A 24,772-nucleotide genomic window follows, 5' to 3' on the forward strand; every position below is an offset into this window, starting at 1 on the left:
TTGTAGAGACATTTTCCAATCTTGATCGGTGCTGCTCACATAAAAGTGTTGGTGTTTCTGTGTCTGACCAATTGCAAACATGGAGAAGCCTGGAGCAGACACGAAACAATTATTATTCAAAAACATGAAGACCGTAAACACATCATCCAAGCCAACAGCCAGGAAGGAATACTGGCAGAAAATTGTTTTCAAACGTTAAGAAAGGCATGGGAGTAAATTGAAGCGAACACACATGATGGACTGTTACAGCTGTTAAAACTGCAGAGATGCTACACAGTGATGACAACATACAGACCTGTCTCAGGCTTTAAAGTACATCAGCAGTTGTATTTAACAAATATGCTCAATTATTGCAGATTGTTCTGCAGTTGTATTTCATAAAATGGCCACTAAGAGGCAGCCCACACAGAAAAATGCCTCTGCTTTGTCTCTGCCCTCTGTCAGTGAAACCAAACAGCAGACAGACAGCTTTTAAAGGAAACACATTTACAAAGCAGTCACAATAATTCAACGAAATTAAAGCAGATTTTTTTCTTCTCATAGAATAGTACATTTTTCTTCAGGTTAAACATGTGTTTGTCCTGCTCAGCATTAAAAGAAGAGTAACCATTTGTAACTAAGTACTGAGCTCTTTATTAAAAAGATCTTAAATAAATGAATATTTGATTTCTGGTCATAACTCAAGACATAGAAAATACAAACACCAACAAATGAGCATGTTTTTTTTGTGTGTGTGTGTCCCAGGGGATCAGGGGCATACACCCAGATTTTATCTTTAGATGACCAAAGCTTAATGGTCTTTCTTTTTGTTTTTCCGTTTTTCAAGAAACACGTGTTTTTTCTCGATTTTACTGCAAAGAGACACAACATTCAATTTAATATCTTGAAAACTATTTGAGGTAATTCTTCATTCTACAAGATTTATTGATTATTATGAACGTAGTACTTTAAGACATAATATGGCAAAATATGGATTTGACATTTAACACTGCTTTCTTAAGGAGCAGACACAACGCAGAGACCCAAGCTGAGACATCAGAACTCTGGCACTCATTGCTACTAAACCACCTGTAGCCTCAAAGCCATGATGTCATTATGGACATTTCACCATTTTTTCTCATTAAAATTGACTTTATTTTGAGATTTTAGTAACTTTTCTTGCTTGAAAAAAAAATGTATGTCCGTTCCACAACGAAGAAAACTTGACTATTATGACACTATTTCACCGGTTCAGCCCAGTGAAGTTGAAATCGGGAATTGGAGTGCATGTGGACCCTGAACTGAGTTCTCACCAGAGTCCTTCTGAAGGCCCAAATGGAGGCTGGTTTGGTTCCTTGGGCCACATGTTTCCCACCCCCACAAGCAATAAAAATGTTAAACAAGATCTATATGTGGGTCAGCTGAGACTCTCAGCCTCCATCAGTAGGTGTCAGCCTTGCTGGGAAGGTGAACTCACTGATCCGCAGACAGGCGTGTACTCACCGTTCCTCCAGTCTACAGACAGATGGAGCCCTTGCCTCATGTATAAATCTGACTCCTTCCTAGACTACATGAGAGACTGAGCATTCTTTGTTCTAATGGAAGAAAAGATTGAATTCCCCCAGCCTCAGAGCCTCTGTGGCAGCCTTGGATTGAGGCCAGCTTTATGAAATGCACAGCTCTGTTGTGCACCATCACCTCGCACTGGTGCAGATATTTCCCAGCATGGAAGAAGAAAAATCTGACCTGCGTTTGCTCCCTGAGACAAGACCAGCTGGAGCTGATGAATGAGGCATGTGTTGTGACATGTTTTTTTCCCCCCTCCATTATTAAGTTTTGCATGGATTTAATCCATTTATTCAGTCATTTGAACAGAACATTTGTGCTTTGTTGAGTAAGAGGGCGGTATGTCGGAACAGAATGTTTCAGTTATGGCAAAAACAAGGAGAAGCCATGAGAAAAAGGCCCCTTTTGGGTTATTTTCCCTGATAAATAATACTAGCCGTGGTGAATGTCTTGATACGGCTTCCTCATTCATCTGTGACTACAGTATTTACAGACCCAACCTGCAGCACGTCCACAATGCACTGTGAGTGAGGGTGGGTCCTGCGTTTGCAGCCTATATGCAGCCGTTTGGCAAACACGCTGCATGCTGTAGCTGTTCTGAGCATCCGAGGGAGGGCGCGTATTTACTGCATTAACACCACTTGATGAAAGTGCACCAGAAATGACTGCCTGAACTTTTTCAAGCTAATTTGAAGTTTGCTTGTAAATAATTCAAACCATCAACTGAAATGAAGTCAGGACGCGGTTTTAAGATATTTAAGAAAAGAACTTTATTTGTGACTTATTAACAAAACACATTACCAGATTGAGTAAATCATGAGAATCACTATTATCACCTTTTACAATGATGAGCAGGTGTACAAAAAAGTTATTAACAGATCTGCACTGTCACAGTCGACTGGTAATGCGCCACTGACTGCCACACCCAGCGACTGAGGAACATTCACTATACACAAGCAGAGAATACATCAACGATTTTTTTTTTTAATATTATTTTTATGCTTTGTTTTTGTACTTTTTTTTCTCATTTTTCTTGCTTTTTTTTTTTTTTTTTCCTCTACTGGGCGAAGAAATAGATATGGAAGGTGAATAAATGATTCATTTACACAAACAGTGTTGGATCGTTGTTTCAGAGCTTAACACAAGTTTTAGGGTTGATTTTTTTTCTCACCTATGAAAATTATACGGGTAAAAACAGGAGGAAAAAAAAAAGGCATTTCATCGCATAACACAATAGCATTATGTATATCTAGAAGATTAAATTTATTTTCAACAGGATAAAAAATGTGATTCTTTTATGTTTTTCCACAAATTACTGTTCGCAACAGTGTATCTGTATGTACTGTGTGTGCATGTGTCGGTGTGTTGACGACTGTGGGTCTTTTTGTTTGTGTGTTTGTTTGAAAATGTGTATCAGAGGTATATCTATTCCAATACGCATTTCCCAGTGGAAAAAACATATCTATGTATATATAGTATCTATATAGTATCTGTTTCCTTTGCTTATAACATGCAAACAGCCACTTGGTGATCTGACAGCACAGAAGTACACCTGAAGAATGGGGCAAGGGAGGGGGCGGGGCTTATGTGAATGGGGGAAAGGGGGGGGGGGGGGGGAATTGAGCTGGAGAGCATCACCTATACACCCCTACAGTGACTGGTAATATGATGGTCAAACAAAAAGGAACACTGAGGTGAGATATTATGACACTTCTTTGTTTTCCCAATACCCACTGCCTGAAACGGTCTTTTTCAAGCCTGCTTTGGCTCCAGTTTCACAATGTCAGGGACTCATACATGACATCTTCAGACCAGAAGGACTTGGAGCAGTTGTGACTGTTTTTGCCTGCACCTTGAGGGATTCGCTGCACCTTTTCAGGCTTTGAATCCCAACTCTTATCAAGGTAATTTACCCTCCCTTCTTTTTCACCAGGGGTACCATGATTGTTGCAAGTAAGAGAGCCAGAAAAGTCCGTCATTGTTCGATACTTTGACTTGTAAATCTGCACACCGTTTGGGTTGTGCCTGGTGTTGAAGCTTAAAGCTGTGATTTTAGGCTACATCTTTTCAAACCGTCCTTCAGTGGCACAAATGCAGACAAAATAAATATAAAACACATATTTTCACTTTTTTTTTTTCCTTCACAATTTGAAAACTTCCACTGATTACACAATGATTCACACTCAGATCACCATTAGGCCTGGACGATTGTTTGACACCTTTCGCAACCTTCTGTCGTATGTTTACGTGCATCAATCAACCAAAAAGAAGAAAAACACTCCATCCTTGTCTAAACACTAAAGCCTTTTCAGGCACGACTGTTGATCTTTGCATATTGCATGAAGCATTTTCACATTGCTCATCATTGCACAATGTTTCTCCTCTTCCCAAGTCAACTGCTAACCTCTTCCCACTTCATCCAGTCAAGTCAATTTGCTCGATTACCTCTCACCTACAAATTGCCGACAGTTTCTCGTTCGACATGACTCAGCCAACAGTTTCAGTCACCGGGAGCTTTTACGATTACTGCTGTTCCCTTTACTCTTCTCCTCACCACTCCGTCTTTATCTCATTATATCCAGTGCAGCATAGTCTCAGTTTGCACCAACCTGTCAAGCGTTCTCACAACGCATCGCTTGCATTGCATGCAGGGGATGTCGGAGCTGTCAACAATGAGCAATTAGAAGAGACAGTATGGCTCAGCTGAAGATGAACCTAACAGAACGTGTTATATGTGGGTGCGGTTGTGTGTGTGTGTGTGTGTGTGTGCTGAATATGTGCATGTCTCTGTGTATAAATATGCAAAATACACAAACGTGACTGTGTTGCACAGTTCATCGAAGGTACGTGACTTTAAAGATGTCGTCCAACCGTGTCGATTTGAGGGGAAAACGGGAGCAAAGGGAGGAAACAGGCAGCGGGCAAGCAAATCCTACAAGCACTGAAGCAGTTGAGGCAGTGGTGCAGGGCTTGAAGAACAACTACTTAACATTCAAAGACAGAAGTAGAGGGATCGGGCTTGAACAGAAATGAAGCGACAAGCAACGTTCCTGCGTCCCCAGCCATATAATACACTCCCGAAAGACGGCCTTGGCCTTGAGTTTTGGAGCTGGAGTTTCCAGACAGTGATGTGGAGTCTTTTTGTATATATTTACTCGGTGTCTTCGTATGTACTGGATGTTGTAAGAGAGGAAGAGACGGTGCATGTATCTGCTCGTACGTCAGGGGCCGGTTGCATCAGCTGCACGTTAGGTTCCCTAGTTATGTCCGGAGTAGCCACTAATCCCAATTCACGCCTCACTAAAATTACAAGCGGTACCACCACAAAAAATCTGATCCAACGCAGTCTTAAATAACAATGAAAGAATCAAGCAAGCAATAAAGCAGGTGCAAATGATACAAAGTCACACGACTGCACTCACTAACAGTAAAGCAGGATTTTTTTCACTTTTTTTTTCTAACTGCACGCAGCATATTTTTAGTTTAGTAATCCCAAGCCATTGCAACTTCAAGGTTCATAGCAATGATTTTGAATGTTTAAATTCATTTTCTACACTTTATATAACACTGCAGATGTTTTTTTTTTTTTTTGCTTTTCCCAATGGGTTTTACTTTCTCCTTCGGGCAGAATTTGGTTTCCGAAAATGTGCTGAGACGAGCACGAACGTTGTACTTAATCTGCTGTTTGATCGAGCCGATGTGATTGCGATAAAGCCGTTGCTGGTTTGCCATGTGACGAGAACATGACTGAAACAGCAAAGACGCCAGATGCTGCCTTCAGGTTGGTGTTTCCTAATAGCCTCAACTGTGCCAAGCTGGAACAATAAAAATCCAATTGTTTGAGAAGGAGAAATGAGCAGTGATTTCAACAACCCGATTTGTAGGAAGTGGACTTAAACATGCAAAAACCCAGCTTTGTCTATGTTCACATTACAATTCAAACGCCAATCAACTCCATTATAGATCCCTTCAGCAAGATTTTAGCTTTTTCCTGATCGGCTACTCTTAGTAAAATCTTAACATCATGAATAGATACAGCTTTCAAACTCACCAACTTCCCCATTTACTTTCTTTGCTAATTGCAAATGAACTAGCAGTTATGAAGCCACTACTTTATAAACTAACCTGGGAACAAACTTGCGCATAGTTGGTGCAACCCAGTCCAGGTTCTCAGCCTCTGTAATGTGCTATGTTACAGTGAAACAGAGCTCTCGATCAGAGTGTGGTCCAGTTTCTCTCAGCCACCTCGTTCTCCTAAAGGTGCTTCTCTTTTTATGGTACGCATACTATAAGTTGATTTTTCGTCGTTTTCTTGTTTTAATAAAAAAGACCACATTACTGAATTTCTACAAGGCCTCGGAAATACTGAAGACAAAAGCCTCTGTTTCATTTTTTTTTTTTTCTTTTTTCATTATCTTTCATTTGGCTTCCAACTTGCCAAGAAGCAAAAAAGGGGGCCAGAGATGTCAACACAGGTAGCCTCAGCTGACAAAGGTCAGATACAAATAGTACACCTTTTCAGGTGCTTTTGTTTTCATTATATAAAAACGGAGGTTTCGGGGGGGTTGGGCAGAAAATCACAGAAAGGCTAATCTAAGCCAATGAATTCCTCTTTACGTTGTTTTAATTTGGTCCAGCCTTGAGCTAAAGAACATTTGTTTACCAAGTTCATATGGTGTGAATGTGGGGAGCCAGGCCTGCTCTAGAGAGGATTTGGCCACTGTACAGTGTCTATGCAAATATGGCGCAAGGAGGCTCCCTCGGTTCTACAATATGCATTTGGCTTATTTTTCTGGCTCTTAAATTGGTAGCACGATGGTGGCTCTGCTTTCAAGTCGAACCTCCTTCCTCTAATCATCGCCCCCGTCATCCTTCCCTCCCTTATCCTTCTTGTCCTTCTTGTCCTTCTTCTTCTTCTTCTTCTTCTTGGCCTCGTCCTTCTTGCCGAAGCTGATGAAGTCGCCCTTGTCGTCCACCGGGCCGGCGTCGTGGCGGATGGAGATGATGGCCGGGGATCCGGGGATGATGAAGGCTTCGGGGGGGATCTCTCCGGGCTTCAGGGGCTGGGGGGGGCCGTAGCTCTGTCCGGCGCCGTATCTGAAGTGCCAGCTGTTGCTGTTGACTCCGGCGCCCACTGGAGGGGAGAGCTCGCCGCCGCCCTCACCGTCTAGAACGGGATGAAAATGAGAAAGACAATAGAAAGGTTTAGAACATTTGTAATAGAATCCAAAGTTTTGGGTGACTGGCTGATGAGGACAGCAGGTGACTTGGTCAGCAACAAGACTCTTAATATGAAACTAAACTCTTGTATTACAGACAAAATGTGGATTTAGCATCGTCTTGAAGTTTTACATGAAGCACTTTTTTGCAAAAACATCGTTTTAGGGAATGATTTCTCTTGAAATACTTTATTGTCTTTTGCTTTAAGCATCCCACTGTCAGAACTTCTTTCATGAATTGTTAAATACAACAAAATTTCAGCTTTTGATCAATAATCCTTGAAGAACTGAAATGATTTGCGCATTATTGCATAATGTTTTTGTTGCATTTTCTATGGTGGCTCAATTATTTCTGGAGCTATACTTTCCTGCAGTAAATAAAGAGATCAAACCCCCTCTTCTCGTCTGTACAGTAAATACTATGCTAGCGCCTGTGAGCAGTTGCCAGGCAACCAGAAGAAACTACACAAAAAAAAAAAAAGCAGACGAGGGAGAAAGTGTGGTTTAAGAAGCACAATAATGAATTGCTCAGTGTTACACTGAGCTCCAGAGATGCTGCTGGGCAGATGCAGGATTTTTCACATATTTCCAATGCCAATATGACTATTGTCAAAAAAATATTAAGAACTAAACATGTTATATTGTTTTATGCATCATATAACTGGCTCTTCACACACACCCTGGTTATGTTTTGATGGCTGCCAAGTGGTAAAAGCTGCACGGCCCATTGTGGCCCAGACATCATTAAATTAAACCCCCCCTCTGCTATTAGCTTACAATAACTGTATGCTTGTCATAGACTTTATTATTTAGTCAATGGCCTGACAATAGCACGATAGCCACAGGGAGAGGATATTTTCAGGACAGCTATTCAGCAACCATCGCAGAAGGGAACGCTGGAGGGGACTAACCTTTAAACCACAGGGATATTTAACTTGGCAATGTGATTTGTGTTTGTATTTGGACGACAGAAGCTGAATAATCCCGCGCCAGAATAGGGGATGCAACCTTTAGAACACAAAAATGGATGTAAAAAAAAAAAGCAGAATAGACGATGGATTAAAGACATATTTAAAGATTTATTTATTTTTTAATGAAAATGGGGTAAAAAAAAAAATCCAGCTCTGAAGGTCAAAAGGTCAGAGATTCCACAATGAAAAAGGGAAAGAGGATGTGAGATGAGATGAAGAGAGCGGCAGCCAGGGAGAGAGCGGGAGGGAGGCAGTAAGGAGGATGGGGGTGGGCGGGTTTTGCAGACACGGTGCTCTCAGGCCCACACCAGTTCCCTCTGCGCTGACCTACTTTCAGTCTGGATTTTATTTAGATCAAACACGAGCCCTGGCAAAAAGATTCTGTTTGATTTTTCTTTGTAGGCTATTTATGACATTGCTGGAGTGCTGAAACGGTTTCAACCACTGCCCCATTGGGAGAAACGCTATTTTACTAAATTGTGTGGCACACACTCGCAGCGTCCCACTGTGTCCCCATAATGAGGAGACACCCCACGTATAGACTCTGACGTGCAGATGCAATGTAACGGACACCATTGCACTGGTCAGCGGAGAACTGCGCCGCCGCGTCTGAAGCGCGTCCAGCCCTCCCGATTCGCTCTTTGTTGCAGAGCGCCGAGATAATTTATTGAGCTGTGACTCATTGCAGATTGATTGGATATTAACTGGAAGCAAATGCGATGCCGGGGAAAGACGGGTGTGTTGTGGTACGTAGTAACTGAGCAAGATAGTATTGTGACTACATACTTCACAGGAAAGGAAAGAGACACATAAATAATTTGTTCCTGCAAAAATAGAAGTATTCATTTTTAACTGCATGAAATAATGAGCACATGAAGGCCAAGCAGACAACAAATGGCTCGGTTCCCGACATAATCCAGATTTAATAGGTTCATTTGATTTTTTTTTTTTTTTTTACATTATTTTCTGATTGTCATGTACAATTTTTGAGGATAAAAAAAGCCAAGACCAGCTAATTGTTGGGTGTAATTGGGCTTGTTTGATGATTATTCAGTGTCAGATGTTATCGTCTTATCTCACCATTAGCGCAGCTACTGCTCTGATACTAAGTCTGCTTTAGGATTACTTGGTTTGATGGTATGGTCTGTCTGCTTGTATTTGATCTGGGTATTAAGCCTCGAAAGAGGGAGTGGTAATTCAAAAAAAAAAAAAAAAGTCCTATGTGGCTGGTATCAATGGTGGGGCAAGGACGACTGCTGCTCATGTGGAGGAGCACAAACAGGCTTGAAGTAAGCTGGAAAGACAGCCGACGAGTTAAAGGAGCTGCAGAGAAAGACTGCTAGGCAGAACGTGGACGAGCCCTGGCTGCACTGCTGCACACAATGCAGCTCCGCTTTATATAACTGACACACCGCTTCCTGTTACCTGAGCCTGCTATTTTAAGCAGGGCGATTCGATGCTGAGGTTTTCTGCATATTTTAGGCCTTCTTGTGCCGACGTACGACAGAATATCCACAAAGGACCTTGCCGCGTGTCACATTTTGTTTTCTTATGACTTGGTAAAGTCAATAATGTAAACTGAAGCCAGGAATTAAATACCTGCAGATTAATTCTCACTTTGTACACATGAGGCTTTGTATTGACGTGTTACTTGTGGTGTGCCACACAGTAGTCACAGACACACTTATTACATTTTTAACACCCGAATGATCAAAAATTACTGAGGGATATTTAATTATGCTGGAAAAGTGATGAGGGCATTAAAATATCATTAAAACATCATGAACACTCAATCAGTGGAAAATAATCTTTTTCTGATTAATTCGTGTTCGGTTTTAGAGTTAGTAATATTCACTGTTTTCAGTGTTTCAGAATTCTATTGAACATTTTTGAGACTCACCTGCCGAGCAGAACAAGTTTTTGAAACTAATGTTGGAATTTCCTGTTAATTTTTGTTGTTGCTGGACAGAGTTCACTGTTGTTCTTTACTTTTCAAAGAAAACACATGAATTTATTGCTTAAAAGTAATGAAAATAGCAGAAGTAACTCTTTAAAGCACTGGTTTATTACTCCACTTGTTATTGTGTCTTCCTTCTTGCTATAATGTGTATTTATTTGCTCTGCATCTGAAAAAAATAAATGATTTTTTTGTTTAAACTGAGATAACTGGAGGAAGTTTTTACTTGGTGAAGTACAGTGATGCCTCACTGAAACATCACGATCTGTTCTGCTCTGACAAATGAAAGCTGAGATGATATGTTCTGCAGAAACGTGGCTAATTTTGATTTTGAAGTGTCTGGACACAATAGCTTATGTAACTGCGGTTACTGGGTCACCCAATGGTTTTTGGCTGGAGTACTACAGTTTAAACTAAAACATACTCAGTTGAGAATTGGACTGCTCAGTGAACTTTACTGCACCTTTCCCTTTTGTCAAGAACATGGAAGAATGCAAAGAACAAGCTTGTTTTTCCCAGTGTGGTGCTGATAAGGTACGATAACCGCTCTAACTCATGTATGTGTCACTACTGTGACAAATCTAAGACCATGGTACTAATCAAACATGTGCCTGCATGTGCATTCCTCATATACAGGCCGTGCCGTAGATGAGGTACAATTACGAGGAGGCTTCGCTTCCTCTGGCCTGCAGCTTCTCCAACCTGCCTTTTCCACTGCTTTATATTAGCCCATATTTCACAGCGAGCGTCTGTCTGAAGCAGATTATGGTGTAACTGCTGGTAAGCGGGTCAGTGCAGCTCCTTCCGAGGACACCTGATGAGGATATGTGGGTGTTTGAAGCCTGGCTTTATCTAACCTGGTGTCCTACATTTGAAAATGGGCTGTGTTATTTCCTCGTCGAGTCCGAGATGCGGCTCCATCTGAAGTAAATCCCTCTGGTGGTTTGTAGAACATGCACAAATCTGACAGTCGCGTAGCGCTGTTGTAAATATATGCAGTGTGTGACATGTATTCTGCATGATGCGCATCTACATAAACCAGTAGTTTCCAAAGTGTGGGGTGTACCCTCTCTTGGTGGTGCGAGGGGATGTTTAGAGGGGAGGGGAGGGGAGGCGGGGCGGGTGCAGTAACAGGAAAAGGACACCAGAAAAACAACCATAATCTAGTAGTTAATGTCAGATATGCTTCAAGTAAAATGCACAAAGGTACAAGATTTAGATTTTCATGGGCTGATAGTGAAACCTCCATTGCCTCTGTGCAGTGTGCATATGGATATAAAAAAAATAAAAATCCTATTTGACAAGAGCAGGATTGTTAAAGTCAAATTAGTTGAGATGCTGCACGCATCCCAATATGATCTAAACAGAGCAGCAAAGGTAATAAACAGAACTCTGTAGCTCTCTCATTCTAACTCTGCAAAAATCAGTCTGTGGACATTCTAGAGGTTGACATGAAATTAACTTTTTGCAAAATCCATTAGGAACCACCTACAGCAAATTATTGCAGATCTTTCCTCACGGAAAAAAGTGTGATGTTGAGGTATTTAACACACAAAACAATAACTTAGCTTGTAATTCTGTATTTCTGATCTTTCCGCTATTTGTTTTGCTGCTATCTGATGTACAGTTCTGGTCTCAGTGCTGCAATATATCCGCTACTCTTCAAGGTCATCGCATGGGTCAGATTAGACCCTGTTGAGGGTGGAATTTGGCCTACAGGCCACATATTTAACACCTCTGCATTACAGTGAACACTGGAGTTGATTTACACTCAATACAAACATTCTCTTCGTCTCTATTTTAGTGTTTCACAAAAACATTCTTTTCTTTTTTTTTTCTTTTCAAATTCAAAATCATACATTCTTGGTCCAGACTGAGCTCACTGGTGGGGGGGTGTTCACTTTTACTGCACCTCAGATTTGTTTTATTACATTGTTTTGTATGTATTAGTAGTCTACATAGAAATACATGTAATTATATAGTTTTGAGTGCTCATAAATGCATGTCTACATAGGTGTGTGCACCATTACAGATGTTATTGTAGATTATGTTTGTGGAGGATTACATCGATTTGCTTTGCTTTAAGTGTCTTCAGTCTATTGCACTTATCCCTGAAAACATGTTCTAACATTGATTGATTGATTTATTGATTGAGAGAAGTGGTGAATATTCCAGCCAAGTGTTTGATGTCGTCTTCGGGGGGCCGGGGGGTTGAGGGAATCATCCGCCTACACTCTGACACCCACTGACATAAACCACGCTTTCCTGCTTTTTTCCCTCCTAATCGCTCGCTTTTCCTCTTTAATACCTGCCCTTGCTGACTCCTCTTCCCTTCTTTGCACCTCCTCTCTAAATATTCCATTCAGAGATATGACCGGTTGCCATAGAAACTGCCTTCGCCCACTCCCCGCTGATGGAGGGTGCGGCTGCTGCAGCAGTCTCGCAGTTAGTCAGTGTTGCCAGGCAACAGGTCACATGGCGTTCCCTAGCAACAACACTACTGCAGGAACCTGCCAATCCTCTTAACCTTTCTCTTTCTCCATCCCCCCACACCTCGCTTTTTTCCTCCATCCACCCCCCCGCCCCCCCCCCCCATACGTCTCTTCTCCTCTTCCTTTCCAAAATTGCTTTTAATGATGCTGGATCTTTTTTATTTTTCTTTTTGTGGCATTTCTCTCATCACTGATAATAGATTCTCTACCTCCTTTGGGATGAGAGAAATGTCTCCTCATGTGCACCACGGGTCACTTACATAAACACAGTTTTCAGGGTGCCGCATTTAGATGCGCCGCAGCACGTCGGACAACTTCATCATGATAACGATTCGCTGCAGACATGAAAACGCTTCACACAAAACTCTCCAGCTCTTGATGCACACAAAAGAGGATCAACGTGCAATCCATGGCATGCTTTAGCAGGGATCCTCTCCTCTCAAATGATTTCCTAATGCAAAAATGCATTCCCCCCAAAATGACTGCAGTATGCCGTGCTGAAAGACAATGAGTCTTTGCATGACTGCAGGGCCAGATTTACATCTTCTAATGAAAATATGTACGTCTTCCCTGCAGCCTGGCGCAGATTCTCTGACACCTCAAACAATTCCAGTCATTTTGTTGAGAGACATATGTTTGCTGCTCATTTCGGTGCATGATGGTGTTGCGGTTTGCACCGTTTCCTCTTCATTAGTTTTCCTCCAGGTTCCAGTTTTTTTCCCACAGCCTAATGATAATCTGTGTGCCACTGTTTGTTGGACCTGTGATTGACTTTTTAACCTCTCCAGAGTGGAGCTCACCTTTTCTGCAAAAGTCAGCTAGAATCACCTCCAGTACCTGAGAGACCACGTGTTTCTCCCCCTTCACCAAACACAAGCACCCATGCATGTTCCAGACACATGCAAATACAGTTTGACTTAAAAAATCTGAATGGAGCCAAAGCTTTTGGCATTTCTGTTTCCCAGCATACAGCAGTGCTCTCAAATCTTCTTAGTCATTAGCTGAAAGCGAGTGATTCCTTGAATGATGCAGCACAGGTCACCTTTAAGGTCAGCTGTGTTTATACTTAAGTAACATATTTCCAGTGTTGTCACCCACTCAGGACAACTCATTTCTTATTAAAGATGCATGTTTCAGTCTGTAGCCTTTCATGCGGCTGACTACCACTATCGCTCTGGCATTTAACTTTTCAACATCATGTAGCTCTTCCAATAAGATCTCTCTCTTGAATCACCAATTAACCAAAGAAAGAACTGAGGATTTATTAAAAAAGAAAAAAAAAAGTATTTGTGTGGTGACATTTCTTTATCAAGTCAACCCAGTGTTTTTCAGTCTGGGTCCTTTGGGAACCCATGTCTTGCATGTGTTAGATCTCTGTCTGCGATAACTGATTCAAAAAATAGCTCGGTATAGGCCTGAAATAACCCACTTTATTTCAGCTGGGAGCATCGAGACATCTGAAACACGCAGATCAGAGCTCCCAAGAGACAGAAAAAAAAAAAACGCACTATACTACCTTGATGATCAATAATAAAACATCAAAGTTCATGTTCAGAAACATAACATAACACAATTTTGAATTCAGTTTGAAAGTAAATCAATTCCACCCATTTCTGTTGTTTAGCCCCACCGGAGCTGACAACCAGACTGCCCCCTGACTCCCCTCTCCCTGCCTCCTGCACCTCCACTCACCTGCAGCGCTGGACACAGTGGGCCAGTTCTGGACCAGCATCCCCTGAGCTCCCTGCATCACCGAGGACTCCTCCATGTGGACGGAGCTGAAAGGTAGGACACCATGGCAGAATTAGTGTGCCAGTCTGACGGATAGTAATTATTTCTACCTTTGGGACCCAGTACTGAGTCCTACACATATACGAGTGGTGTCAAATCATACCAGGAGCCATTTTTGAAAGTGGTAAAAAGTGTGTCAGATTCCCCAAAGAGGTTGTCTAAACTAGTGTGTTTTAACATAGATGTTACATTTATTATGCTTCATTTTTCCACTTTCACCATTGGTGGAGTTAAATAAATGAACAGTTTTAAGTTCAATAACCAGTTCAGCTGAAAGAAAAGCCCTGCATAGATTCATTTTAAAAGTTAAGCATGCAGGAGGATGTTCCTCAAATCTCTCTTGAGACCAGATGTCAGGTAACTTTGTATGTTTTGAAATCACCCACAGTGTCGCTGATCCCTAAAGAATAACGCTGCTCATTCTGGCCTTAGAACTGGAGAGTGAAGAGAGGATTTTTATTCATTTTTTGAGGTGGAAAACTGAAAAAAAAAAATAGCTTACAGCTTGAGGAGTTTAAGAAGTTTGTTTTGCTTGACCTCTTGGTATTTTCAAGGGTGGCACATAAAATGATAATCCAAAATGCCAAAAATAGCTTACAGTGTAAAAACTTCTTTGTGGTATTTCTCAGTGTTTAGTTTCCCTGGGATAATCAGCTGTGAAGAAGACCTTTAAACCAGCTCGTGCTCTCAAACCCTGTGACAGAAGGTATTTTCATTTGAAAAAGAGTTTGAGTAATAGTTATTGTATTGTTGATGCTTTTGAGAATGTAAGAATGAATATATTAAGTCTAGATGAATGATCAAGGAAGCCAATAAGAGCTGATGATTAATGTGGGTGCTAACCCTCTTATGTCTATAATTATATTCAACACGTTTGGATTCATTTACATTTTTATGGCTCTAGGATTTTCAAAGATGTGAAAGCAGTGAGTTGGAGAGTTGTCTGTGTTTTTTGATAAGTGAGTGACATACAGAGAGATGTTGGTTGATCCCAACCAGTCATATTACAGATAATTAAACGGCTGGTGTCACAATTTCATGGTGTTCCATATATAACATCCACTGGATCCTATAAACACACTCTGGTTTTCTAATGCTGTGGACCTAATCCAATATGTGAACAGTATCATCACACAAATCACAAGTCAAGTGGATTTTCCGTGATGATCAATGTTTTTTCCCCCCCGCCTCATTATACGTGGCCTTCATTTGCCTCCCCACCCACAGCAGGGGGTTGACATGCCTACTGCCATGTTCACAGTCACGGGATGAGAGGAGCTGTGACAGCCTCTCTGTGAAGCGATTGTCTCAACAAATGTGCCCCTGCAACTGTGAAGCGAAATGTCGCCACTCGTAAAAGCTGACCAAGTTTTTCTGCCGTAACTCGAACGGCACTGTGACTTTTGTGTGGAATATAGGACTCTGTGTTCTTGTCATGTTCGAGAAGCTCTTTAAAAAAAAACTGCTGGGAGGAAATCTGTCGATGTATTTTGGTGCAAAATGTGCACACGGACGTTTTGTTTAGATGAATGTCTTGCAGTTGGGCCAGATCCGAGTGGCATACTAGTGGTGTGAATTTCTATATTACACAACAAAATAAGTTTTTTTGCTTGAATTTTTTTTCTCCCCGGTATATCTTCACGCCTCATTTCAGAATACCATCTCCTGCATGGTAATTTTATTGTATAAAAAGTAGGACACCTCTACCACACCCAGTGTATATTTCGTCTTTATATAAGAAACCCCACTGCAAGCACAACACAGACACTAAAGGTGGCACCAAAGTAAAGCTTTTGATGTTTCTGTATTTTTATTTTATTTTTTCTCTCTCCAAGAGCTGGAGACTAAACTTTTCTCTGAGCTCAACTTTTTTTTTTTTTTTTTTTTTTCCCATAGTGCTCGGCTGCTGGTGGGCTCAGAGCGCACGGAGAAATGCAGAGACAAGAACATTTTCTCAGATTCCACCGCTGAAGTTCACAAGCCACCCCGCACCTAAAAATATAGTGGATTTACATTTCAAAAATACTTTGCCTATCTTTTGTATATCTCTTCGCCATTTCTTTTCTTTTTTTTTTTTTTTTTTTTTTAGTACTGTCACTTTCTGCGGATAGTGTCAGCCTATAGTAGAAACTGTTCTAACCAGCCCCAATAAAAAAGGCTTGTGGGGGCCCGTGTCGATCTCCTGATCATATTCATGAATTGGGATTGATCCAGAAAAATTATGTGAATACATCAATAAAAAACTATGACAGTACTCAAAGTTATAAGATGACTACGTTTGTGCCACACTACCTTATCTATCCATCTGACATTCAGTTGAGTTAATAATCTTTGGATGTTACGTTTCTCAGTAAATGTCACCAGATCAGTTCTGTTTGAATTTGTCTCGGACTGAAGCGTAGGAACATCACTGATCCCAGCTAAGAGATCATGGAGATTTCATAGTATCTCTGTCATGATGATGATGAATGTTTTATGACGGACCCTCTCTGACACGACACTCAGGATTCTGACTCCTGACTTCATGCACGGACCCTCTAACTTGAAATCCAGTATCTCTCAGCGTCATAAAAGTAGAGCGTGTGTGTCTTCATAAATAGTGAGCTGACACACAAACCCCGTCCTTGGGAAGAATTTTCCTCTCATGCATTCACAATGAGTATATGGAGCTGGCTGTATAGGAGGATCCACACAGACTGGGGCCTCTGCAATGCAGCACATCAAGTCTATCTCAGGCTGCAACCCACATATTATGTTGATTTCTAATGAATAAAAAATGACTACGCACATTCTGAGTCTCAAGCTTTTACAAAAGTGCTGGTTTTAATGAGACAAAGGCAAACGGTGGTGTCTTTCCCACAAACTGACTACATGTAGGAAATGGGTCGGTGGTGTTGGTCCTGCATGCTGTATGCAGGGTGATGCATTACAGGGAGCCTGCGCTGGGGTTAAGTGTTAATGTGAGCCTCCTCTGTGTCTGAGTGTGTTACTGGCGCTGCCATTTTGAAGATGGCAGCGGTAAATTGCAGCAATGATTTATGTTAATCCATGTCATGTTACAGTGACTTGATGACGGAGTGCGCACTACGCTCCCCTCCACGCCACTGAAATTAACACTAATATCCAATTAAATCAAACTTAGACGGAGCAGATGAGCGCACAGCCGAGCGGTGAGCATTGTTAGCATGAAATTATGAAAATTTAGCACGAAGTGTAGGCATGTAGCAAACTCATTAGTTCCTGATGTTCCAGCTGTCTTCATAACAAACTGGAAAAAACACTTAATTACATATTTTAACACAAGTTTTGTGACTTGATCAGTCAAAAACATAATTAGCTCTTGTAGGTAAAAAAGAAAAAAAAAAAAAATCTCTTTTTTGAATTCTCCCTCTAATTGCTGCTTGGGACAGTTAAGATTGTTTAGGTCATTATTCAGATATAGGTAGGAATGCTGAAATATTCTCTTGCAAGTAAACAAACAGACAAGACAGAGTAAAAATATTGCTTTGTGCATCTGAAAGAAATAACCAAAGTCAACTTTAAATCCAGATTTCCCATACTGTGCTCCTGGTAGGTTCAGCAATACCTCAATTCCTGTGAGATCTCTACCAGTCTGGTGACGAGACTTCAGTATCGATTAGCAATAGTCTTGAAAAACGTGTAAATGACTTCCAGTGTTTACTTAGTTCTTGTTCAGAGGAGCAATTCAGACGTCATCATGTCTGCAGGTCAGTTTCTAACTTGGCATTCAAGTAGGGGTGCAAGAAATGGAAAATAAAAAGCCACTGATAAATCATCTTTGGGTGTAGGATAAAACTGACCATATTAACACTTTTTGTGACAGGTGGTGGGAAATTTGGTGAAAATTAGCTGATTTAATGCACACAAAATGAGAAAGGAAGCAGAAGGAGGTTGGAATGATACAAAAAGTCAAACAGATGATTCAAAAAGTCAGTTAATTTTGCATACTTGTGTAACTTAGGTTACGAAAATCCTCATTTTGAAGCTCACTCAGTGCATTGAATACCTCAACTTTGATTGATAATCACTCAAATGACAGTGAAGTTCCTTCACTGCATGTCCACTACTTTGTTGCACCTTATGCAACAAACTGTGACACATTATGTATTCTGACGCCTTTGTATCAGAACCAGATTTATTTTATGCAGCAGTCTGAGGTGCAGTGGCAGCCTTCACTCACCCATGAGCTCCGTTCACTGCTTTCTTAACTCGGACCACATGTCAAATTTATCTAAGCCATCACTCTAACCTGTCTACTCCAGTCCATCTCCTTCCTCCTCTGCTGTTACACCAACCAACACTTGGATCCCTAATTTAAGGAATGATCAGCGATGGACTAATTCTGTTATTCATGCATGAGGGCATGTGAAATGTCCTCTGCTGTCCATGTTCACTACTTAACCCCTGTGACCTCTGAACAGAAGTGTATAAAAGCCTATACGTGTGGATGCAGGGCATCTGTACATCCAGACACTGATGCATGTGTGCATCTGATAATCTGGGAAAGGTCATCGTCGGCTCATTTGTCCTTCATGCTTCCTGCTTAAAGACTGTAAGTGGGGGAAGCGGCGCTCAGTATGCAGATGACCTATATAGTATTACACTGCAGAGGAAAAGGGTTATGCATCCAATGATGGGGCTGCACATGTCTTTTCCCCAAAGGGAGAGGGGGGGTTCAGACAAAATGCTGATGGGATATGAACAGTGTTTTTCTGAAAATATGCTGCTTTCTGAGCAGCAGTTGTATATAGCAGTGTATTTTTCTGTTGTTGTTGCTGCTGCTTTGTTTAATCACTGCATCATGTGGTCTTTTATTTGTCGGGGGGTGTAGATGGCAGTGGAAAATCTGTTTCTTAGAAATGCTGCCTGTACAAAATCAACACTGAGAGTCATTGCCCTGATGTGAGCAGGATAAGAAGATGTAACTTTTCCCAGATGATCAAAAGTTGCACAAGAGTTAAAGCTGGAAAATGCTTACCTCTGCACCCCTGCCCTCAAAGACGCAGAATATCGCCAGTCAGCATTTGGGGCTTTTGGCTGAGCGAGCAAGAGAGAGAGAGAGAGAGAGAGAGAGAGAGAGAGAGAGAGAGAGAGAGCGAGAGAGGGAGAGGGAGAAAAAAAAGAAGAGAAAGATGGAGAGGCAGGGGAGGATGAGAGGGAGGGGAAGAGAGTGAGTTTAGTTTGATCTCATACTGTGCAGAGCCAGGCTGGGCCATGGTCTCATCAATTAATCATGATACACATCTCAGCTCTGGACGTGATAGGAACACTGCAGTTGTGTCCCTTATCACACACACACACACACACACACACACACACACACACACACACACACACACACACACACACACACACACACACACACACACAAAGATTTTTAAAAAGGGCAATGACTGAACACAATATTGACAGTTTTTGGACAGTCCCTCATTCAACTGCTCCATAAAAGTGAGCACTGCCCTTTGCTAGGAGTGCAGGACTGTTTGCACAGGCTTGTGTGTGTGTGTGTGTGTGTGTGTGTGTGTGTGTGTGTGTGTGTGTGTGCACACTGGAGTGAATCTGTGTGCTCCTGATGAACCAGGGCTGAGTGCTTGAAATTCCCAGCACCCTCTGGGAAATTATTTCTTTTGAAAATCCAATAAGAAACAGCCATCATCACCAGAGCAACCGCATCCTATTTCTCTGTCATACATTAGGCCGCAGTCTCTCAGACGTGCGAGACAAGTCTTGAACAATACTTTACAAATCAGGATTGCTCAGTACTGAAACTTAAAACATTTTCTGCATCTTCTCATCTTAAACATTAGAGACAAACTTAAAAAAAAAAAGAATTCTGTCAACACCAAATTTGGGAGTGCATACTATTATTGAATTGAGAGTATATTTATTGTGTATTTCTTGAGTTTTTGCCCACATCAAAGCTGCCTTGACTGCAAGACTGCACTGTTTTGATGATCATAGTGTATTCAGTATTAAAGAATCATACTAATGTTACAGTGGGAAAAGTCCCTTCTAAAAAATGAGCTCATTTTGTAATTAATTATGCCTGACTCACTCATTGTTTACTCATGAGTAGTTACTGTGTTCACGCACAGTATAAAATGATTTTGAACATTGTGTTAGAGCTAATGCTGAAATCTGTCAGCGTCATGCTGTGTGCAGCTGTGGACCTCAACAGTGAGTAAGAAAATCTGTGTTTAAGACACAAACCTGTTCAGGCAGCAGCAAGTGTCCCAGATAAAGATGGCACATTTTGTTCCTCAGTTCAATTCAGAGGGGGGAGTGTTTTGTGCTGGTAGACCCAGCCTCTTTGAGTAAATCTAATTTGCAGGGCTAAGGAGCAGAGGCTGGAGGTTAATTTGATTTACACTGCTACACTTATCTTTCGTAGGATGTTTTCTTTTTTTTTTTTTCTTTTCATTTAATATTTAACTAATGTACCAGTGGCTGGCACCTGGTGAGATGATGCATTCAGGCAACCATCTGACTTGAGAAGCATTTTCTTTTACATTCAGAGTGTATATGTGATGTTGATATTAGAATCATTAAGCTCTTAGCTTATAAAAATGACAAATACACTGTATGTGATGAGCCCTTTAACACTTGAACACTTGAATCCTTCCTATCAGTGTTGTCAACCAATTCATATTGTTTTTAAAAAGCTATTTATTTCTCGTGTGCTTTAATCTTTACTCTTAACATTATCATGTTATGTTGCTCAGGTCGGGGAGAGGGGCAAAACACATGTCAATGCATGTTAAGGACAAATAAAGGTCTTGACTTGAATGTACATTTTGTGCTCATGTTCAGTTGAAGCTTAATCAGTATTGTACGTGGTGTATTACTATCTATTTGTCTTCTTCATATCAATCCATCTATCCTTTAAGACATGAATGAAAAATAAATTCCCAGCAGACCATTATTTAAGTAGATTTTCTGAATCCTTGAGTGAACTGATGATAAAAGCAAGAGCCTAAGGACATAAATGTACATCTGATGCTGCCTTTAAGGACACACACAAGACAAATAAGGACTTATCCTCAGCGCAGTTCTCAAAACAACTCCTCTCCTGGTGGCTTTGATCAACTCGGCTAACAGCTTCTGCCCCAGTGTATCAACTCAGTTGTACTCACTCACACACCCCCCTCACACGAACAAGTGAAACCGTGCAGAGAGAGTGAGCAAGTCGCAGAGACTATACATGACCTGTTCTTGGTGTGGATGTGATGACGGCCTCAAAGTGAGACGCAAATCTCTGAATCATCAGAAATAGCACGGGACCCTTGAAAAGCGTCAGGACTGACACTAATTCAGTGTGAGTGCTGAGCTGGGCTGGGCTGTGTGACTGCACAGTGGCAGTGAAAAGTGAACGGGGAGGCTGAAGGTTGTGAGGATTCAATGCACTGCAGGAGGCGATCAAACCTGACATGCGGTGATGTCACCTCCCTGCAGCAACAAAATAAATATGGCAAATTTGTGCACTGCTGAAATTACCTCTAATAAAAGTTCAGGTCTGTTAAAAAAAAAAATCTAATTGTTTGCAAATACATTAAATCCTATTACAAAGCCACTAATATGTAAACATGATGGATCATGATGTTCCAGATATGCAGATAGAGATAAATATAAAAAATGAATGACACACCTCTGGGCAGATTTGCAGTGAAGCATCAGGCATACTCAGTCTTCGTACAAATCCACTCCCACTGGTGAAGAAGCGGTCGGCACCGCTGCCCCAGGTGCCGCTGATGGGCCGTCCCGTGTTGTAGAACATGAAAGTGTCACTGCCAGAGGTGGCTGTCAGGCAGGTCTTGTAGCAGTAAGTCTTGGTTAGGGAGCCATTCCCACGCACTTCGATGTAGTGAGGCTCCACTTTAAGGTCCCTCCGAAGCACAACATTGTTATTAGGCTGCCCCCCAGCTGCTCCGGCACCTGCCGCGCCGGCGCTCACGCTGCTGCTTCCGCCATCTGGAGGGGGTTTCTGTGACCCACAGCAAGGCGAGCAGGACCCCGGCTGGGTGCAGTAGGCGTGGCAACGGACGATGGCCAGCACCACGACGGTGACCAGGAACACGAAGGTCGTGGCGCTCAAAGCTACGATCAGATAGAGTGTCACGTTGGAGAAAAGCAGAGTGCTGTGAGGTCGGATGATCCTCTTGGGATCGAGGACCACTTTAGGTGGCACTTCCATGACAGCCACATTGATGGTGGCAGTGGAGGAGAGAGCGGGTTGGCCATGGTCCTTCACAAGAACAGTCAGAGCAAAGGATGTGGAGTTGTCCTCCAGGATCCTCCGAGTGGTCCTGATCTCTCCCGTGTGCTCGTGCACTTTGAACAGGTCCAGGTCGGTGGCCGTCTCCAGCACATAAACCAGCCAGGCATTTGGACCAGCGTCTGCATCATATGCCACCACTTTGGTCACCAAGGAACCCGGGTCGGCGTTCTTCTGTACCGTCTCCAAGGAACGCGTGCCATTGCCAGGAGGGTTGACTATCAGTGGAGCATGGTCATTCTGATCCATTATGTAAATGTAGACGGTGGCGACGCGGCTGAGCGGAGGAATGCCCCCATCTTGGGCTTTGACCTGGAAGTGAAACTCTCTGAGTGACTCATAGTCGAAGGCTCGCAGGGCATACGCCTCCCCTGTATCGGCCTTCACCGACACATACGAGGTGACAGGAATGCCATGGTTGTTGTCATTGAGCACTGTGTAGGTGATGCGCGCATTCTCTTTGATGTCTGCATCCTGAGCCTTAACAGTACACAAAGAGGCCCCCGGGGCGTTGTTTTCAGTCACGTAGACTGTATAGGAAGTCTGTTCAAATCGTGGTGGGTTGTCATTAACATCAGCCACGTCCACCTGTATGGTCTTCTGGGAAGAGAGAGGAGGGTTTCCTCCATCTGTGGCACTCAGAGTGACATTGTAGGCATCAGTGGTCTCACGGTCCAGGAAGGCTGAGGTAACTAGAGTGTAGTAGTTTCTGAATGACTTGATCTTGAATGGAAGGCCTGCTGGGATCTCCAAGCTCACCTGCTTGTTCGCGCCGGAGTCCCGATCAGTAACGCTAATGAGGGCCACAACTGTGTCTGCACGGGCGTCCTCCCGCACAGGGCTCGACAGAGACGACAGCACTATCTGGGGGACGTTGTCATTTACATCCACCACATCCACCACTACCTTGCAGTGTGCTGCCACGGCCCCGGGGCCCTTGTCCATGGCCTGGATGTACATTTCATAAGAGTTGGTCTCTTCATAGTCAACATTGCTCTTTACTCTGATTTCACCTGTGTTTGTGTCCATGCTGAACATCTGCCTCACTCGCTCTGGAGTGTAGCTGCTGAAAGAGTAGTAAACCTCCCCATTTGTGCCCTCATCCAGGTCAGTGGCATTCAGTTTTATCACCAGGGTGTTTTCGGGCGAGTTCTCCAGCAGTTTCACCTTGTACACTGAGCTGTCAAACAAGGGAACGTTGTCATTTGAGTCCAGGACCCGAATATTAATTCTGGCCGTTCCTGTTTTCTCTGGCGATCCACCATCCACAGCACTTAGAATTAATTGATGGTAAGGCGTCTGTTCACGATCAAGGGGCTTTTTGAGTACAAGCTCAATGTGCTTTGTATTTAGGGAGGGTTTATTAGACACCAGCGCGAAATGGTCGTTTGTGCTAAGCTGGTACATGCGGACTGAATTGGACCCAATGTCTGGATCTTGAGCGTTTTCAATCGGATACCGAGACCCTGGTAAAGCAGATTCTATGATTTCCAGTTGGTATTCATCTCTGGGGAACTGCGGCGCATTGTCATTGACATCCACAATCTCCACCTCAACATGGTGCACTTCAGTGGGATTTTCGATCAGCACCTCCAGATTAATGAGGCAGGTGCTGGAGAGATCACACATCGCCTCCCTGTCGATCCTCTCATTGACAAGTAATTTCCCATTTTTGGGGTTGACAATCACATAGCGTTTACCGCTGTTGGAGGTTACCTTGATTTTTCGGGTGGAGAGCTTTCGAATATCCAGCCCCAAGTCATGCGCCAGATCACCGACCAGTGCCCCATTTTCGAGTTCTTCTGGAATAGAATATCGCAACTGTCCAAACGAAAGGCCACAAAATAAGGAAAATATCACAAAATAAAAAGGCACATTATTTCCTATCCAGTTGCATATCCCCGCCACAGCCATCGCAAGCTCATAGGATCCGCAGACGGATTAAACGCAGCCTTCCGCCTTTTTAGCTTGCAGTATCTTGCATCCCAGCACCTCATTAAGGTGGGCTAATTGGTCTCCCGGTAAACGAAACAGAAGCGGCTCATCCATTGTGTTACCCGGCTGAGGCGAATCCTCTCCAGCGCACCCATATTCCCTTTGTCCGTGATGCGCTTTTTTGTCTCCAGTGCGCGCTGCTGACGGGTGTGTTTCCCTGCCGCTGGAGCTGTGAGATAGTCAAGAAAGCACAAATATTGTCCCACAGAGCCGGAATGAGGGAAGGAACCCTTCAAAATAATGTACCGTTTCCGCCTCACTCTGTTTATTCATTGAGGTCTTTGCGTTTGTTCCCCAAAATACTGTGAAATTTCCTTCAGAAAGGAGGACAATAATAGGTCCACTCTTTCCACAGTAACACTTTTTTGTTAGGAATGATATGAATGAGAGAATCGTACAAATCATGCATGATGGACCAAACAGAATTTGTGTGGTTATTACAATCATCCTGTATTTACTTTCATGTAGTTCACTTAACAGACGTTATCAGCCGAACACCGATCCACGTG

General features: G+C 42.5%; 1 protein-coding gene across 1 annotated transcript; it reads right to left on the minus strand.

Annotated features, from left to right (window-relative positions):
* Positions 1–2,295: 2,295 nt before the first annotated feature.
* Positions 2,296–24,434, minus strand: LOC115394927 (protocadherin alpha-C2-like). Its single transcript, XM_030100233.1, has 4 exons — positions 21,642–24,434; positions 18,975–19,033; positions 13,877–13,962; positions 2,296–6,712 (listed from the first exon to the last, which is right to left on the minus strand). Exons 1-4 carry the CDS (start codon positions 24,180–24,182, stop codon positions 6,396–6,398), a joined length of 3,003 nt encoding a protein of 1,000 aa, XP_029956093.1. The 5' UTR covers positions 24,183–24,434; the 3' UTR covers positions 2,296–6,395.
* Positions 24,435–24,772: the final 338 nt, after the last annotated feature.

The sequence above is a fragment of the Salarias fasciatus genome, chromosome 10 (genome assembly GCF_902148845.1).
Source record: "Salarias fasciatus chromosome 10, fSalaFa1.1, whole genome shotgun sequence".
NCBI lineage: Eukaryota > Metazoa > Chordata > Actinopteri > Blenniiformes > Blenniidae > Salarias > Salarias fasciatus.

What these genes read in the sequence shown, in the direction of transcription:
- LOC115394927 (XM_030100233.1), bottom strand. Translation starts at nt 24,182, where the DNA reads ATGGCTGTGGCGGGGATATGCAACTGGATAGGAAATAATGTGCCTTTT. An exon ending in CACTGCAAATCTGCCCAGAG is followed by an intron (nt 19,034 to 21,641) that starts GTGTGTCATTCA and finishes TTGCTCGCTCAG; the next exon opens with CCAAAAGCCCCAAATGCTGA. An exon ending in CACTGTGTCCAGCGCTGCAG is followed by an intron (nt 6,713 to 13,876) that starts GTGAGTGGAGGT and finishes ATCCCGTTCTAG; the next exon opens with ACGGTGAGGGCGGCGGCGAG.